This window comes from Podarcis bocagei (genome assembly GCF_964188305.1).
Source record: "Podarcis bocagei genome assembly, chromosome: 1".
Lineage (NCBI taxonomy): Eukaryota > Metazoa > Chordata > Lepidosauria > Squamata > Lacertidae > Podarcis > Podarcis bocagei.
This window is the reverse complement of record NC_138125.1, coordinates 99,857,088-99,873,514: the sequence shown is the minus strand read 5'-3', so window position 1 is coordinate 99,873,514 and position 16,427 is coordinate 99,857,088. Positions and strand designations below refer to the sequence as shown.

The 16,427-nt window shown below is 40.2% G+C and overlaps 1 protein-coding gene across 4 annotated transcripts in view; it reads right to left on the bottom strand.

The window, feature by feature from the left end:
• Window positions 1-16,427, bottom strand: part of MGAT5 (alpha-1,6-mannosylglycoprotein 6-beta-N-acetylglucosaminyltransferase) — a 128,741-nt gene that overhangs the window by 8,893 nt on the left and 103,421 nt on the right. For all 4 annotated transcript variants that reach the window (XR_014009601.1, XR_014009602.1, XM_081199729.1 and 1 more), the window contains exons 12-16: window positions 10,560-10,709; window positions 5,175-5,321; window positions 2,941-3,057; window positions 2,105-2,179; window positions 1,092-1,249 (exon numbers count right to left, since the gene is read on the bottom strand). Coding sequence is in view for 2 of the 4 variants with exons in the window: in XM_081199729.1 (XP_081055855.1) it covers window positions 1,092-1,249; window positions 2,105-2,179; window positions 2,941-3,057; window positions 5,175-5,321; window positions 10,560-10,709 (647 nt within the window). In the remaining 2 variants the exon portion in view is untranslated. The remainder of the gene's footprint in view (window positions 1-1,091; window positions 1,250-2,104; window positions 2,180-2,940; window positions 3,058-5,174; window positions 5,322-10,559; window positions 10,710-16,427) is intronic.

Sequence of the window (16,427 nt, the reverse complement as noted above, 5' to 3'; positions counted from 1 at the left end):
ATCCCCCCTTCCCTTCCATAAAAAGAAAAGTAGGGATGAACCCACTGCCCCCCCACCACTTCCCCAATCCATCCTCTACAGCACACTGCTTGTTCTAGTCAAGTAGGCTCTCTGCACAATTGGAAACCCTGGAAGTTCTAAATCATGTGGCAAGTCTGCTTCAGTCCAGCATGTTTCCAATAAGCAGTGAACTGCAGGAACAGTGATGGAGTGTGCAGAAATCACTCATTGTTTGCACTTCTCATGCAATGGTAATCATGTGGTGATGGTGAGAATGAGTGATTGGGAATTATGTTGCCTGGGCACTGTGGCACACTCTGCTCTGGAAAATAGTGACTGTCTTATATAGGACATTCCCCAAGCCTATGGGCCAGTTTACACTTTTCAAATTCATCCAGCAAACCCACCTGTATATGCAGAAGTGTAGAGTAAAGCTAGAAGCTGGTAACTATTTTAATGATGATGATTGAACAAAAAACAGTGGCAGATGCACAGTCACAAACATGATTCTAGCAATGCTACTATTAGAACAGACACACACACGTACAATGGAAATCTTCCATACTAATACAACAGTTAACTCACTTCATACAATAACCGTCCCATGTGACAAGTTTACTGGGGGCATATACCCCAACAAACCATGATTTAGCAGACAGTTTTCAGCAATCATAGATGTAAGCTAACATACATGTGTGATATTGTCACACGTGAGAGCATATAGGGAGTTATGGGGTTTCTTTTCCGCCAATACCTGCATACACCAGTCTAGGGGAAAGTATTTGAAAGTAGATCTAAACATCAATTGTAACTTGTAGGTCAACATAGGCAGAAGCCAGGGAATTGGTTGCAATACAAAGGAAAGCTATGGTAAATTCTGTTTGGTTAGCAACATGCACGGCATCATTTGGTTCAGTTTTCTCTGTCTATTAAATGGTGCTATGCAGGTGTATAGATGCATGAACACAAATGCATTATATTCAAAAGCCTCTGAAGTTTATCTTGTGCTGAGATTGAAACTGTGTTCCAGAGCGACATTCAAAATGTGCTGATAATGTTTACTTGCAACTTTCTTTGACTGCAGTACTTACTTCAAGAGGTCTTTGTCCTTGTTCAGGTGCTGGAAAAAGGATGGCTCACAGATGAGCTGATTTTCTTGACAAACCTGCTTACATGATTTCCCAGACCCAGCAATTTTAACCTGAAGGGCACTTAATGGGGGCCACATCACTTGCCCATGGCAGAAATCCTGAAAAAAAGTACATTTCATAATGACAGGGCAAAAAGTGATTTCACTCAATACGCTGCTGTTATTCAAAGCTTCAATCTCCAGACGGTTCAGTCAAGACTGTAAGGTAACCAGCATGGATCTCAGGGCTGCCTAGATCTCTGCCAAGTGTATAATCTTGTTTCAAGCTCCTGTCTGAAACTTGAAAGTCACCACCACTCAGGGTAAACAATACACAGCTAGAAGAAGAAAAAGAGTTTGTATTTGATATCCCGCTTAATCACTACCCTAAGGACTCTCAAAGCGGCTAACAATCTCCTTTCTCTTCCTCCCCCACAACAAACACTCTGTGAGGTGATTGAGGCTGAGAGACTTCAGAAAAGTGTGACTAGCCCAAGGTCACCCAGCAGCTGCATATGGAGGAGCGGGGAATTGAACCCGGTTCACCAGATTACGAGTCCACTGCTCTTAACCACTACACCACACTGGCTAGATGGACCAATGTTCGGTTTTAATAGAAGGCAGCTTTTAATGTATGTTTTCTGTCTAAAAATGTGGGACCCCCAAGGCAATAAACAACCAACTAATAAAATAAAAATATTAAAAGAGCACTGAAAATGGCTCAGCAACAACAAAAAAGCATCACCAAGCAATCTATTAGAGGTGTGGACTGACCACAAGATTTGTTTTAGACGCTGATAGAGTGCTTCATAGAGTGCCCTCTAGCAGTTTGCTGGTTAAGTGAAATTGGTTGCACAACTATGAGCTTTAGTCTATTCCACTTCTATTCAACAGAGAACAAGCACTCGTAATATAGTGGCTTACACAGGATCTCTGTGCTCACAAAGCAAGTATTTGTGGATATGGAGAGCATACCTGTTTCTCTATGAAAACATTCATTCTCTGGAGCATCCCCTCACATGTGAATTCAAAGGGCAGGTAAGGCTCAATCTGTTAAAATAAAATGTGCAGTTTAGTTCCTTGTTGTTGTTTTAAAAAATATTATCCAAGGCACCACTGTAACATATGTTTGTGCAGGTGCTCAGGTATTAGTTATGAAGTTGTTTAGTAAGGCATCTGCCATTCTAAATATTGCTGCTACCATGAAATTAAACTATAAAAACACTCAGCAACTTTCACACCTGTAGTATTTCCTAGCCCATTTTCCCCTACCATTAAAGCTCTCAGCTACCAGAGAAATAATTTTGTGCTTTTTCGATCTGTAATCCCCCCCCCCCACTGAGGCTTCTCATTTGCGCAGGATACATAGTAAAATAGCATCTGCTTTAACAAAGTATAATCTATACATATATTCAAATATGACATTCCAGCTATATTGGATGGGCAGGGGTGGGGAGTTATAAGCTGAGTGCCCCTCTCCCGGTTTCAAGCTCTTAACAGGATATAAATCTTCTATCTTTTGAAATAATATTCATATTTTGCATATTGCATGGTATTTACAATATATATGTTTTGCATATTAATGGATCTCATATAATGATCCATGTGAGTTTGCAACAAGCTGTAATTCATCGTAGCCAGAAAACATAGAAAGTTTTATTTTTGTTGGATTATTTAAGGCTTTTAGTTTCATATTGAGCTCTTTCTGATAAACCTCACACTATCATATGTTTCTGTTCCATATTTATGCATTGATTTACAAATGCAGTGGGTTTTTTAAAACAACAACAACAACACACAAAACTGTTAACCTTTTGATTCAAAATTGCTTTCACTGCCTTCTCAACTTCAGAGAGGTCATTGATGTTTACAGTCCAAACATGAGGCTTCCCGATGTAAACTTCAGCATAGGGGTGTTGAGATGTCAACTGAAAGAAAAACAATCACATGTCATCTTTCCGGGAATCATATTCATTTCAGTAGGCAAATTTCAATAAGATGCAAAATGTGTAGATAACATAACACTCCAGCCATTTAGGGGGCTCTTTATTCCTTTGTTTTCAAAGCTTTGCTCACCTCATCATATTCACCAAAAAGGAATTATCTATCAAGATTTCTATAGAACCTAATCATTGAAATGTGGGGCAAGTAATTATATAAGAGTCAGGGACAGTGCAATGCACCTTGAAAAAGGGAAGCAGACAGTTTAGTGTATCTTGCAATAAAGTATCCTAACATTCTGATACTAAATTCTGACCTCTCTAGTATCTCTTGCCAAGCTAATTAGTATTTATATGAGAATTGTATGCTCAGTCATTTCCATTTGTGTCAAAGCTGGAAGACTCGATAAGATTACTTAATTTGTGAGTTGCCATCTGCAATGACACACTTTTTGTAGCTTGTTTACTTAACGTTTTGAAAAACTTAATACAGCTTAAAAAAACAAATTCAGAGCACATGCTATATAAGCCATCTCTTTTTTCATATTTTACCTTCATGGTGTTCCAAAACATTCTGCACCCACTCTTTCCATAACCCCCTTTTACCTTGCTTCAAAATATTATAGGCAGCTGTTTACTTCTTAAGGAACTGTTCCCACCTGAATTGGCTTTCTCCTGCAGCCACTTCCTTGCCTGATATTATGCATTTGGCAGAGATGCATATGAGGTCATGTAAAGCACTGACATGCACATGTCCCAGCCCCTTGGTAGCCCATGAGTCTGTAGTCCACGAGTCACCTCCTGTACTTCTAGATAGCCTCATTCTTCTAAAAGCCTTCAGAATTAATGCTACAGAGTTATAGTGCTGGGCATTATGCCCAAAATACTCCACTCTTAATGTTAGCTAAAGGCTGGCAAGCAAGACCTTGCTTCCTGCCCAGTGAAGGCTAAAAGGCAGCTAACACGTGTAGATAAATGAGGAGCCTTCAATCCTAATCTCCCTTGCTTTACTTTCTGAATGCCATATTTACAAAGCCAATTCTTGTTGTCGAGACATATTTTGAGGACAAATCCTTATCAGCTTATATTTGCTGCCTGTACAGAGTGAAAGCACCTTGTAAAGCAAATGTTTCTTTTACAAGAAAGAGGCCATTGCCACTCAAACAGTTTATGAAAAGAATTGATTCCCCCCATGCTATGTTTATCCCTTTTATTAAGTTAATGCCCCCCTCTGACTGCCCTTTCCAGGAACTAAAACAGGCAAACAAATATTCTTTATATTGATTTAAATACAAATATCATAGAATTTTATTTATACTCTTTTAATAGGCTATGTGCTGTCAGCATACACGATTCAGGTGGTGATGACTGTAAAACATTATAAATATTGAGGAACAAGCTGTTATTTCCAAGTAACAAGAAGTATGCTCGGGAGTGAACATGTGAACTCCATTATCTATGGGAAGGGAGAAGGGTGTACATACAAGCCCTGGCATAATATCCACATCCACCTCACCCCCTATCTATCTCTGTGTTTGAATTTGAGTAGAGTCCTGATCAGGAACCTTGAAATGTGTGGCTGCAAGTAAAAGTTCACTGTAGACCTCCATCACCCAACACAGAGAAGGACCTTGCCCCTAAAGTCTAGCAAAATAATTCAAGTGGTTTGTTTTTTGTTTTTCCCCCTTGCTGGAAATTGGACAGAGTTTAACTTCCTTGCATTTTGTGTACATAAAGCTAAATAAATGTGCAAACCACCTCACACAAAAAAACAACACCTGTGGCCTGCTTAGAATTACACTCTTAAGATTTTCATACATTGATTTTTGTTTTTAGCAATGGGGATTTTCTGTGTAAACTGAACCAATTGAAAGAATTGAGCACTGATACTATTCTAGATACAAATGTCTAAAAGTAATTGCAGGATATAGGCTCAGAAGGAAACAATCCCAGACCAAGAGTTTGCTATGTTAATAGCAATGAAATCCCATACTTTGGTGATGCTTGAAAATTTAAAAAAGGATGTGCTACAAAAGCTACTGTTGACATGTCCAACCAGCAGTACACTCAATAGAAAATTGTGAATATGGATGTTGATTGCTTACCTCTCGGAGTGTTGGCTTGCCTTTGAAGAAATCTGTGTTTTTGCTGCTTTTGGGTGGATTAAATTTTGGATTCAGAAATGCACATCCATTTGCAATAGCCTCTAGAGGGGCAGGTCCCTCATATGGAAAACCAAGACCAACAAAGAGCTGTAAAATAGAAACACTCATAACATTAGTTTTTAATTCATTTTCTCTGCTACATTTAATGTTAGACATTATTCACTTTCCTGATTAGTTTTAAACTGTAAAATTACGTTAGCTTACTTGTATTCTTTTATGCAATGTTGCATGGATCGATTCTTTTGTATTTATTATTGACACAAGTACAGGTGGTTTGGGGAGGCTGCCTGTGACATAACAGGAGGGTCAGCCTGGACATCTAACTCACAAAGTAAGGCAGCTTCCTGCCCTATATCTGATGACTGCAAAAGGTGCTTGCTTTTGCAACATGCCACTCTCCTGAAAGAGCCATGAAAATATACTGCAAACCTGATAACCTTTCTATAACGGGCGAAAGTGAAAATGATGAAACCCTTTTCCTAAAATAAAACCTTCTCTAAATTAAAAACAAGTTTTATAAAGCACTCTATTTCCAATATTTTTGTAGTGGGCAAGGGAGGGAAAGGAAGAAGGGAACATCATATTTTTAGATTTCTTTACAGCCAAAAGTGCAGTGAAAAAAAGGTGGAGCAAGGCACACTGTCTTTCCATTATTGGGAGAATGTATTTTCACCCACTTTCTTAGTAACACATATCACCAAGTCCTAAGCTTTGACTGAAGTCCACTTCATCCACAACCACAATTCACAGACCTCAAGACATTCTAGGCCCATCACAGAGTAACAGAACCACCATGAGATCCTGGCATATGTCTTTGGGGAATTAGCAAATACTTTGCTTGAACTTGTGGCACACAATGATTACTACACAAATGGCTTAAAATGTCTTGCATAGAGTAGCTGAGCAGGGTGGCATTCTTGAATAAGCATATTCTTCAAACAGCACTAGACTTCCAAAGACCAACGGCAGGTGGCAGCAAAGTTTGCAGGAATGTGTACTTAGTCTACAACAGCGAGTCCAGCTCAAACTACTTGGAAAGCTGTGTGGAAAGGCTGTTTAGCATAAGAGATGAAAGAAGGGAGTGTGAGTGGTCTGCAAAAAGTCACCTGAAAGAAAGTTGCGTAGAAGTACCTGGTCTTATAGACCATTTTGTCTAACCCCAGCCTGATGCAGGAAACCAAGAGCTACATGGCTACTCCTTAGACATCTATATGAGTGCTATCCTGCCCCCTTGGTCTTCTCTCCTTTGGCTAAACCAGGGTTCCCCAAACCTGGGTCTCCAGCTGTTTTTGGACAACCACTCCCATCATCCCTAGCTAGCAGTGGTCAGAGATGATGCGAATTGTAGTCCAAAAATAGCTAGAGACCCAAGTTTGGGAAACTCTGGACTAAACATTCTCCTTTCTTTTAACCCAAAGAAGGCTAACCTGTAGCCCTCCAGGTATTGTTGAACTCCCATGACCATCAGCCCTAGCCAGCATGGCCAGTCATCAGAGATGATGGCAGCTGCAGTCCAAAAACACCTGAAGAGGCGCAGACTCCAATCCCTGACTTGACCTTACCTCATAAAACTTGTTTTTTTATACTGCTCACCATAATCATTGTTCTCGTCTAACCCACTCCACTCTGTTTGTATCTTTATTAAAGTGTAGCACTCATAAATGGGACACTGTACTCCATTGGGGTCTGATTAGTGAATAAAATGGAACTTAATTACTTTACTTTCCATGTCCTGGAAACTATGACTCTATTGATGCAGTCTAAAGCCAAATTTTTCTTCTTTGCCGCTGCTTCATGTTGCTGACTCATTTCAGCATGTGGCTGGCTACAATCCTGAGGTCCTGTTTGCAAGAACTACTGCCAAGTCCGGATCATCTGTCCTATACCTGTGCATTTGATTTCTCTCACACTGAAGAATTTTGCCTTAGTCTTTACCGAACTTCGTTTGGTCAGCTTCAGCCCAGTTTCCCATCCTGTCAAGGTCAACTTGAATTTTATTTTAATCTTCTGAGAGGTTCTCTCTCCTAGTTTTGTGTTATTTGCAAATGTGATGACTCATTCCACCCTTTTATATTTATAAAAAGTTGAAGCCACAGCCCTGCAGCACCTCACTTAAAACCTCGTTCCAGTCTGATGAGGAACCACTAATGAGTACAATTTCACACCAGCTGTGAATCCACCTGACAGCAATGTCATTTAGCCTGCATTTAAACAGTTTGCTAACCAAGGTACAATGGGGGGGGGGGGGCTTTGTCAAAGTCTCTGCTGAAATATAGACATACCATGAGCATCCCACAACCCACCAAACCTGTAACTCAACAAAGATGATAAATTTATTCTGGCAGGATTATTAATTACAAATTTATACATGTTTCTACTAATACTGCATTATCATCAAGATGCTTTCAATCTGACTCCTTTATCATATATTTAAGTATCTTCCCTGGTAATGAAACTGGACTGTTATGTAGTTTCCTTGATTCACCTTTCCCTAAGCTTTTGAAAATTGGGCAGTCCTTCCTCTTCTCACTTGTTCTCCAGGATTTCTCAAATATTATAGACAAATGTTATCAGAGTACACCAGTGAGTTCCTTTAGTACATGGGTAGGCAAACTAAGACCTGGGGGCCAGATCCGGCCCAATCACCTTCTCAATCCTGCCCACAGATGTCCGGGAATCAGCATGTTTTTACATGAGTAGAATGTGTCCTTTTATTTAAAATGCATCTCTGGGTTATTTGTGGGGCATAGGAATTCGTTCATTCCCCCCCCCCTTTTCAAAATATAGTCCGGCCCCGCACAAGGCCTGAGGGACAGTGGACCAGTTCCCTGCTGAAAGAGTTTGCTGACCCCTGCTTTAGTACTTTAGGGTGCAATTTGTCTGGCCCTCAATACTTGAACTCGGCATCTTTGTTTCTATTGACTAATTCCTTATCTATCTGAACTGCAATCCTGACCTTCATTAATTATGCTAATTATGCAAGGTTGCACACTTCATTTTTTGAGAGATGAAGGCAAGACCAAAGTAATGCAGTGCTGCCTTCTCTGTGTCACCCTTTAGCATTTCACCATTCTTACTGAGAAATCCATTGTACGTACCTGAAAAACCCTTTCTGTTGCTCTCTGCATCTCTAGCCAGCTTCAGCTCATTCTGAGTTTTAGCTTTCCTGACACTGTCCCTACAAGTCTGGATTCCTTGTCTGCACTTGTCCTTGATTACCTGTCTTCCCTTTATAAATGACCTTTTTATTTTTAGCTCCTCGCTATACTTTCACATTGCCTTTTGTATACTACTCTCTCAATCTCTCTTTTAGCTGTGCCTCCTGTCTTCAGGAACTCTTGACCACCTGAGGAATTTCCCTATCTAGTATTTCTCTCAGCTTATTAAAATCAGGGTTTCTCCCCTGAAATTCAACTCATTCACTTTTGATGAATTTGAGAATTATTTGGCCACTTTCTCCCAAAGTTTCTGCTACTTAAATGTCCTGACTTTCTCTTTCCTGCTGGTTAAGACCAATCTATCTTACTCCTTCCTCCTTTCTTCTAAAAAAAGGAAGTCCTCACCTAGCATGACCACATGAATGGGTCTTTCCAGCCATCACACTTTCAGCAAATTGTCACATCTTAGTCTCCAGATGACTCTGGAACCCCATATGACAGGGGGGAAAGGTAATCATTTGAAGGCACCTTTGTCGGAACATGAGCTTCCATGCACAAATCTTGATCTGGACATCCTGCAATGATCCTTGCCATTGGAGAGGGGCAAGTTTTAATCCCCAAAAGCTCCTGGCAAAGGCTGCTGCTGAGAATTATTAACTTGTAAGTCTTAAGTGGGCAGGATTCAGGCTCTTTTGAGATGAACAATACTGGATATTAAAGCAACAAATTTTTAGTATAGATTATGAATATACCTCTTCAATATACCTCTTCAAAAGAAAAATAGGGCAAAGTGCCATCTGGCTTCAAAATGTTATAACCCTTATTACAGAGTGCCTTTTGTGGAGAAGCTGACAGTGAAATACAGGAAAAGAAAACCTCCTGCATTATGAGTTCCCACTCTTTTTTTAAAAAGCAGATTTAATGGGCTCAACATCTACAGAGAACAACCTGATCTATTTCTGCATTCCCATGCAGCAAACAAAAAAGGTAGACAAGTCTGATAAGCAATTAAATTATATCTTTTAATTAGCAGCAGCAGAAACATGGCCGAACCATTAATTAAAGGACTTTAAAATGTCACCAACAATTCAGCAGTGGCTGAGTTTTAATTAGTTACAGAAAATGATACTGGATGGGTAGATAAGCATTCTTCACTTTTTACCTCGACGCTGTTGGAACATCTTTTCTGTTCTATATGCTGTCAACTTATTTAACAAAAGCTCCTTAGGGGAGAGTGTGTAGCTCACATGTCTTGACAGCACAGGGGCTTCTGTTACCACTTAATAATAAATACAGCACCAACTGTCCTCCACTCATATTAAATAGCTGCTACCATCTGTGAAGTGTAACTTGGAAGTAACGGCGCTACAAACTTCACCAACTGGATCAAAATTATAAGCAGCACATACCACCATTTCAATAAGAAAGGAAATTATTTTACTGAGTGATGTTTTGCTTCACTTTAAATGAAAATCTTCTTTCAAAAAGATCCCATGCAAGCAAATCCTTTTGGCCTTTTTGAAAGAATATTTTCAGTATTTTTGTGGAAATGTTCTTTGCTTTTTTTGGCAGGAACACGGATGTATTTGGTGTTTAATACTTTTGAAATATTAAGTTTTTTGTTGAATTTTTGTCACTTGTACTGTCTGCATTTGAATTATTTTGTATTCACATTTATTTGTTCTTTGTGAGCTGCCTTGGGAACCTTTTCAGGCTGATAGGTAAATAAAAAGTAGCCTAACAGAAACACAACATAATAGAATAAACAGCTATTTGTGTGTATTTGTGTGAGAGGGATTTTGCCTCAAGTTTGCTGAGCCAAATTATGAAGTGAGTTTATGTGGGAGGAGTGTTTCTGAAATCATCAAACTTGGTTCTCATGCATGCAAAACTTCTAGAGGGTGGAGGGGCGGACATTTAACAGTGAAAGCTTTTCATTTTTCTAAACAAACTTAACACACATATGAAGCACCATCCCAATAAAAAACTGAAACCAGTGGAATCTTTGGAACACTGGACATTGGCAAATGTTTAGAGCTGTTATGATACAATGAGCATAATGTGTCAAGCGCTTCATGGGGGGGGGAGTAAATGCATTTGAATGCACATGTATTTTAATCTTTTGGGGTTTTGCTTCTTCTTCTTTTTTGCATACCAGCCAACTTACCTTTGTCCCTCTCAGCAGGAACTGCAAATCCCGGCCACTGAGGATGCCATGGTTTTTAACATAGCTGGGCATGTAGACAGTACTTGTCCCGTGGACAGTTCCATGAACTTCTGTATAGGTATGAATGACATCCAAATAAGCTTTCTTATCCTAGTAAGGAAACATAAGCCAACCAAAACTGAGTCTTCACATAATGCAGAGACCTATCTATCTCATTACCCACCACCACTACACAATACAATATCTCCTGCTGCTCCAAGACTCCCCTGATCCTACGGAGCAGAATTTCAAGGGGCAAAGGGGCTGTAGCAGTGGCCAGATCAGCAAAAAATGCTGCAGTACCCCATCAGTACTCCCACCATTGGAACTAGTTAAAATCTAAGCTCTTATTTCACCAAGAAGACTGGTTATGCTATGTTTTGGGCCCCACACATCTGAGCCACACAAAATAATTACTGATCCTCTCCCAAATTTAACTCCGCCTATGCAAGTGCTTTGAAGAAAAAAGAATCCCTCTCATCATCCCCAGTTCACAAAAGCTTAATGGTGGAATCACGCTGCTCATTACATACATGGTGGCATTTAAAAATTCTTCTCTAGAGTGAGCCACAAAGTCTCTTGGTTTCCCCCCATATCCTAGGACTTGAAGCAATGTGGAAAACTAGGTGCTTTGTTTCGAAGAAATTTATTTCATAAAAAAACCCCTTGACCTGCTTTCCTTTTCTCTAGAACTCATTCAAAGATGGATTGTGAAGTGCTCTGTATAGAATAACCCTTGAAACATATTGCATGAATGAGACTTCTCAACTGTGTAAATCAGCAACCTCAAAGTCTGGTTTCTAGTTGAGAAGTAAATGTACCCTTTGTCTCCACTGGGATCAGAAAGCACAAGTTTGTGTTTTGCATCCCTCAGTTCCATCACATGCAACAGCAACACACTATTCCCTGTTTGTTGGTTAAAAGCCACGCACAGATGCTCATTCAAAGGTTACAGGAGACTAGGAAGAATCTTCCTGCCTTGAGCCCTGTAAAATCCAAGCATCTTCACATATATTTGAATTATCAGTTTAAGAACACAAAACACACTAGCTATTACATCTTCTAACGAAGAGTAAATATATTGTAAGAAGTTTTATTTAATTAAAATTTATTTCAAGATTTCAATACCACACTTCATTCTTTTGGGGTTTTCATGATGGTGTATGATCAGTGATCTTAACAGGGCAATAGGACAATAAATAAAATCCAGAAAGTGCCCCACCCAGAAAGAAACCCATTAAAATTATTTGCTTCCAAAATGGTCCCTCCCGCATGGCAACACTGGTGCCCTGCCAGGCAAGCCTCTTTGCGGGGGGAGGGGGTGTTTTGTAGTTGACGGTCCACCACTCAAAAATCCCTCTCTATTGCTGTTGAAGATCACACATCCAGTAAAGGAGGAAATGATGATTTGGTCTTCCCTTTGGTCTTAAAAAATTGTCCTCCTTTTTGGACTACAACTCCAATCAGTTTTTGATCCCAAGATTTCAGCAGTCTTCAGACCCCTTCCTTGAACATGCTTCCACTTAGCTTTCCTTGGAGCTCAGATCTCTTTCCCTTGCTCACTTCCCCACTATAGTACACACAGCCAGTTCCTGGGCTTATCTGTAAATTACAAACCCTGTCTTCAAACCCAAGCCAGAAAAAAAGAATTAAACAGCTTGGCTTAATTTTTCTGATTTCATTAAACTCAATCAGGTTGGAGTTTTTTTTTTTTTTAATGCAAATTCTTCCTTAAAGAGAAGTATACCTAATTAACTTGTTTTGTATGGTTGTTAGTTTTAAAAAATTGTATGGTGTTCTTGATGTAACCCATGTTTAGACCTTATGGTGAAGAGCGGGTAGGAAATTTTAATAATGGTGCTGATGACGACAATAACAATTCTAGCATCTACAAAATCTCACACATTATTTAAATGACTGTGGTTTTTGAAACAGAGCTTGAATCAAGATCAGTATGGGGCTGCTCAGACAGATGCTAAGGTGAGATTAAAGCTCTTGGTTGTTCCTTTGATCAAGCAAGATGCATTCCCAGGTGATGGGTACTATGAGAACACCTTCAACACACACACCCCACTCACACTACTCCTTTAAATCTCTGTGCTTTGAAGGAAAAACGTGGAGGGGGGCATTTGGGATCAACAAACAGGCAGTAGGAGCATGCCTTGCTCGATACTTTCAACACATCCCTCCCACATTTCTCCTTCAAAACTCTGCAGAGACTTAAAGAAAGGAGAAACTCAAGGGTGTGTGTGAGAGAGAGAAAGAGAGAGAGAAAGCCCTTTGTAAACATCCCCATTGGTGGATGTTTACAAAAGGGCTATTTGAAAGCCCCACAGTATGCTTTGAAGTCCAATCAACGATGGAGTGTGTGTGTGTCTTTCAAAAGGAAGAATCTCTCAACATCACTATGATAGCAGCTACCAACTTCAGTCCATGGTGGGATATGTGAGAGAGAGATAAATATCTAGCCCAAAAAGACTGCCCACCCCTGCTCCATAGGAATGTTCATATTCTAATCCAAAGTGTTTTAGAGCACGATGTGGTTACTGTGAATATAATAGTAAATCATGTCATATTTTCTTTTGTACAGTATTATAAATTTTAATTTCTTAATCCATTTAGAATTTACAATACAAGGATCAGCTCACACACCAAGTGAATTATCTGAGATTTAGTTCTTTTTCAGTGTTCAAAGGGCAGGAGGAAGGGATGGTGGGAACAGAAGAAACGTTTTAAGGAAAGGTTGCTTAGAAACAGAATGGACTTGTTAAATCTTTTGACACAGATTACGATAGGCAGGGCTAGTACTTGTTTGCAACTGGAATAGAGAGACAAGATACATAAAATAGGTCAAACTAAGGCCACATATTTATTAACTTAACTTCTGCGCTGCAAATGAAACAGTGCAATCAGCTAATTTCCATTGACGGCCTCGGTCCTGTATACCTGAAGAAGCATCTCCACCCCCATCGTTCAGTCCAGACACTGAGATCCAACGCTGCGGGCCTTCTGGCAGTTCCCTCACTGCGAGGTTACAGGGAACCAGGCAGAGGGCCTTCTCGGTAGTGGCGCCTGCCCTGTGGAACACCCTCCCATCAGATGTCAAGGAAATAAGCAACTATCCTACTTTTAAAAGACACCTGAAGGCAGACCTGTTTATTTAATATTTAATGCTGTATTGTGTTTTTAATATTTGATTGGGAGCCACCCAGAGTGGCTGGGGAAACCCAGCCAGATGGGTGGGGTATAAATAATAAATTATTATTGTTATGACTGCCTTGGATGCACCAAGTCCTGTCCTCAGCAAGGGTAATGACCAGGCATAGCTCCATTGCCTAGGCCTTACCTTCGAGTGAACAGGGATGCCTTCCTGACCCTGTCTCATGCCAGGGCCTTACAACTCAAGGCACATGAGGTATCCAGGCTAAGGGCCCCACAACTCAGAACATCGGGCCTCCAAAATGCCCAATGAGGCCAAAGGGGGCGTGGCACAAACCCCACAGCCATGCCCCCGACAGAGATGTTTATGTGACCTCTACATCCATGTCCATGCATCTTATATCTTCCTGGCCAGGTGCAAATGACACGCCAGGGGTGCGGTGCTACACAGCCAGAGCGAACTTCATTTGCCAAGGCTTTTTAGAGAAAAGCTAGGCTCCCAACACGAAAGTCTACCGCAGAGCCGCAAAAGAGTGGTTCTTATTCCTCGGGCAGAACCAGCAGCTGCTTTCTTCTTGACAGCTACGATAAACTTGCCATTTACAGAAGGCACTTCTGTTGATCATCGAATACACAACTGTTATTACTTTATGCCAATTATTTTCCACCTACAACCCTCCTCCGTATGCAAGACCTTTCACATCAGAGAATGGGATGACAAAGCCTGATGCGTTTCTCCCTCTTAAAGCAACATTAAACTGGAAAATATAATCATGTGTGTACAATTTTCAATGGGAAAGGGGCAAATTTCCACAAGCTTTCTTTATGGTAATCAGCTGCAGAAACATAGGAAGGAAAGAAAGAATACATGTGTTCTGTTTTAAATGGAGATAGTAAGGAGGAGGAGGTAAAGCTGCCTGAGCCATCAACTTGGCAACCTACAATTAGCAAAAATGTGCATTATTTAAAAATTATGCAGGTCACCTCCACAGAATAGTAATCTTGTTAATCAATGATCTGCTAAAAGCCACAGGAACAAAGTGCAATCCAGCTATACTCTGTGCGTGGGGGGAGCCCAAGCATTACCTCACTGCTCGATTGCCAGGCAGTCTTGTTCTATAGCTCTGTGCTCTGACTTCTCATAGAATACAATGGAAAACGAGAACAGGGGTAGCCAACATGGCGCTCTCCAGATGTTGTTGGACTAAAACTCCCAGAATTCCTGACCACTGCCCATGCTGGCTGGGGCTGGTGTCCACAACATCTGGAGAGCATCATGCTGGCGACACCTGTACTGGAAGCATTTTTTAAAAAAATAACTATTGCTACACAGCTGGATACATGGTTGGAGACCACAACACATGCTTTTTAAAAGATAAGTGCAGGATTTCTAAAAGATATATAAATGCGTGCATGTATCTAAGGTCTGTTTTCCCAGTGAGTTGATAAATCTCACGATTTAATGGAATTTTTCTCCGTACAAAAGACAAAACAAAACCCTCCATGTAGAAAGCGAGACCTAAAGGAGCTAGTCTAGCTTTCTCCGGCACAGCTTCCGATGTATTATGATGCCTTTTAGTGGAGCAGCATTCAATCATGTCAGTTTCACTTGCAGGATTAAACACTACAACCCAGACACAGCAGCCCAACATTTTATTAGCAATCTGCTTTAGGTGGAATTGACCGGTAATTCTAGCCTAGGGATACCTATCATAATGCCCTGCAGATGTTGATAGACTAAAACTCCCACCATCCTTGGCTGGGGCTGATAGGAACAGGTGTCCAACTCGGTTGGGATAGCATCATGTTGGCTACCCCTCCTCTAGTCTTTAGTTCTGTATTCCATAACGGCCCTGCAGATGTGACTACAGATAGAAAAATCAAAAGTCTTGCTATTGTTACAAGATTAAATGAGGCAAACTTCAGGAAAGATTTGAAGCAGCTGAACATGATTGGGGACAACTTTGTTATTTTTAAAATGTCACATTTAATGCAGCAAGATGTGTGGAACTAGAAATTAGTTGTAACTCTCAATAGCAGATACTTTTTCAAAATCTCTCGAGGGAATATGGTAGAATCTTAAATCTATCTATGTTTTCTCTTTTCAATCCTGCTTAATGCCGAAGCATACAAAAAGAGCTTCTGAGTGCCAGTTATATAAATTCAATTTGGCAGAAGGATCTGTTATTCCTTCTTGGATTTCATTCTCAGTAATACAGCTTCTGTAAAACAAATTACATTCCCAGAAACACATGTGTAAACTGCTATTTCCTCAAACAGGTGCCAACTGAGTGGAATCTTGTGAAATATTTTGTCTCTACTGCACAAGGAAAAGTCTTTCCATCCATATCCCTTTTCCACCCCATCTAACTAAATAGATTCCATCTATTAGGAAGACTGCGTGCAGATCTTATGCATTTGCTACACAATCCTTACAATCCTAATATATTTTGTTCTGAAACACCCGCGTCATCTAGCCATGGCTTTGGAACAACCCTAGGATTATCCCACAATTAGGGTGAGTGGCTTTTCTGTGCATGGCATCACAGCTAAATTTCATAAACAATCAAGGACAAACTAGGGGTGATGCTTGTGCTGCAATTTTAATTATCCCCAAATTCTTAGTCATTAAAAAATAATAATCAAATATAGATATAGCTTTTGAACATA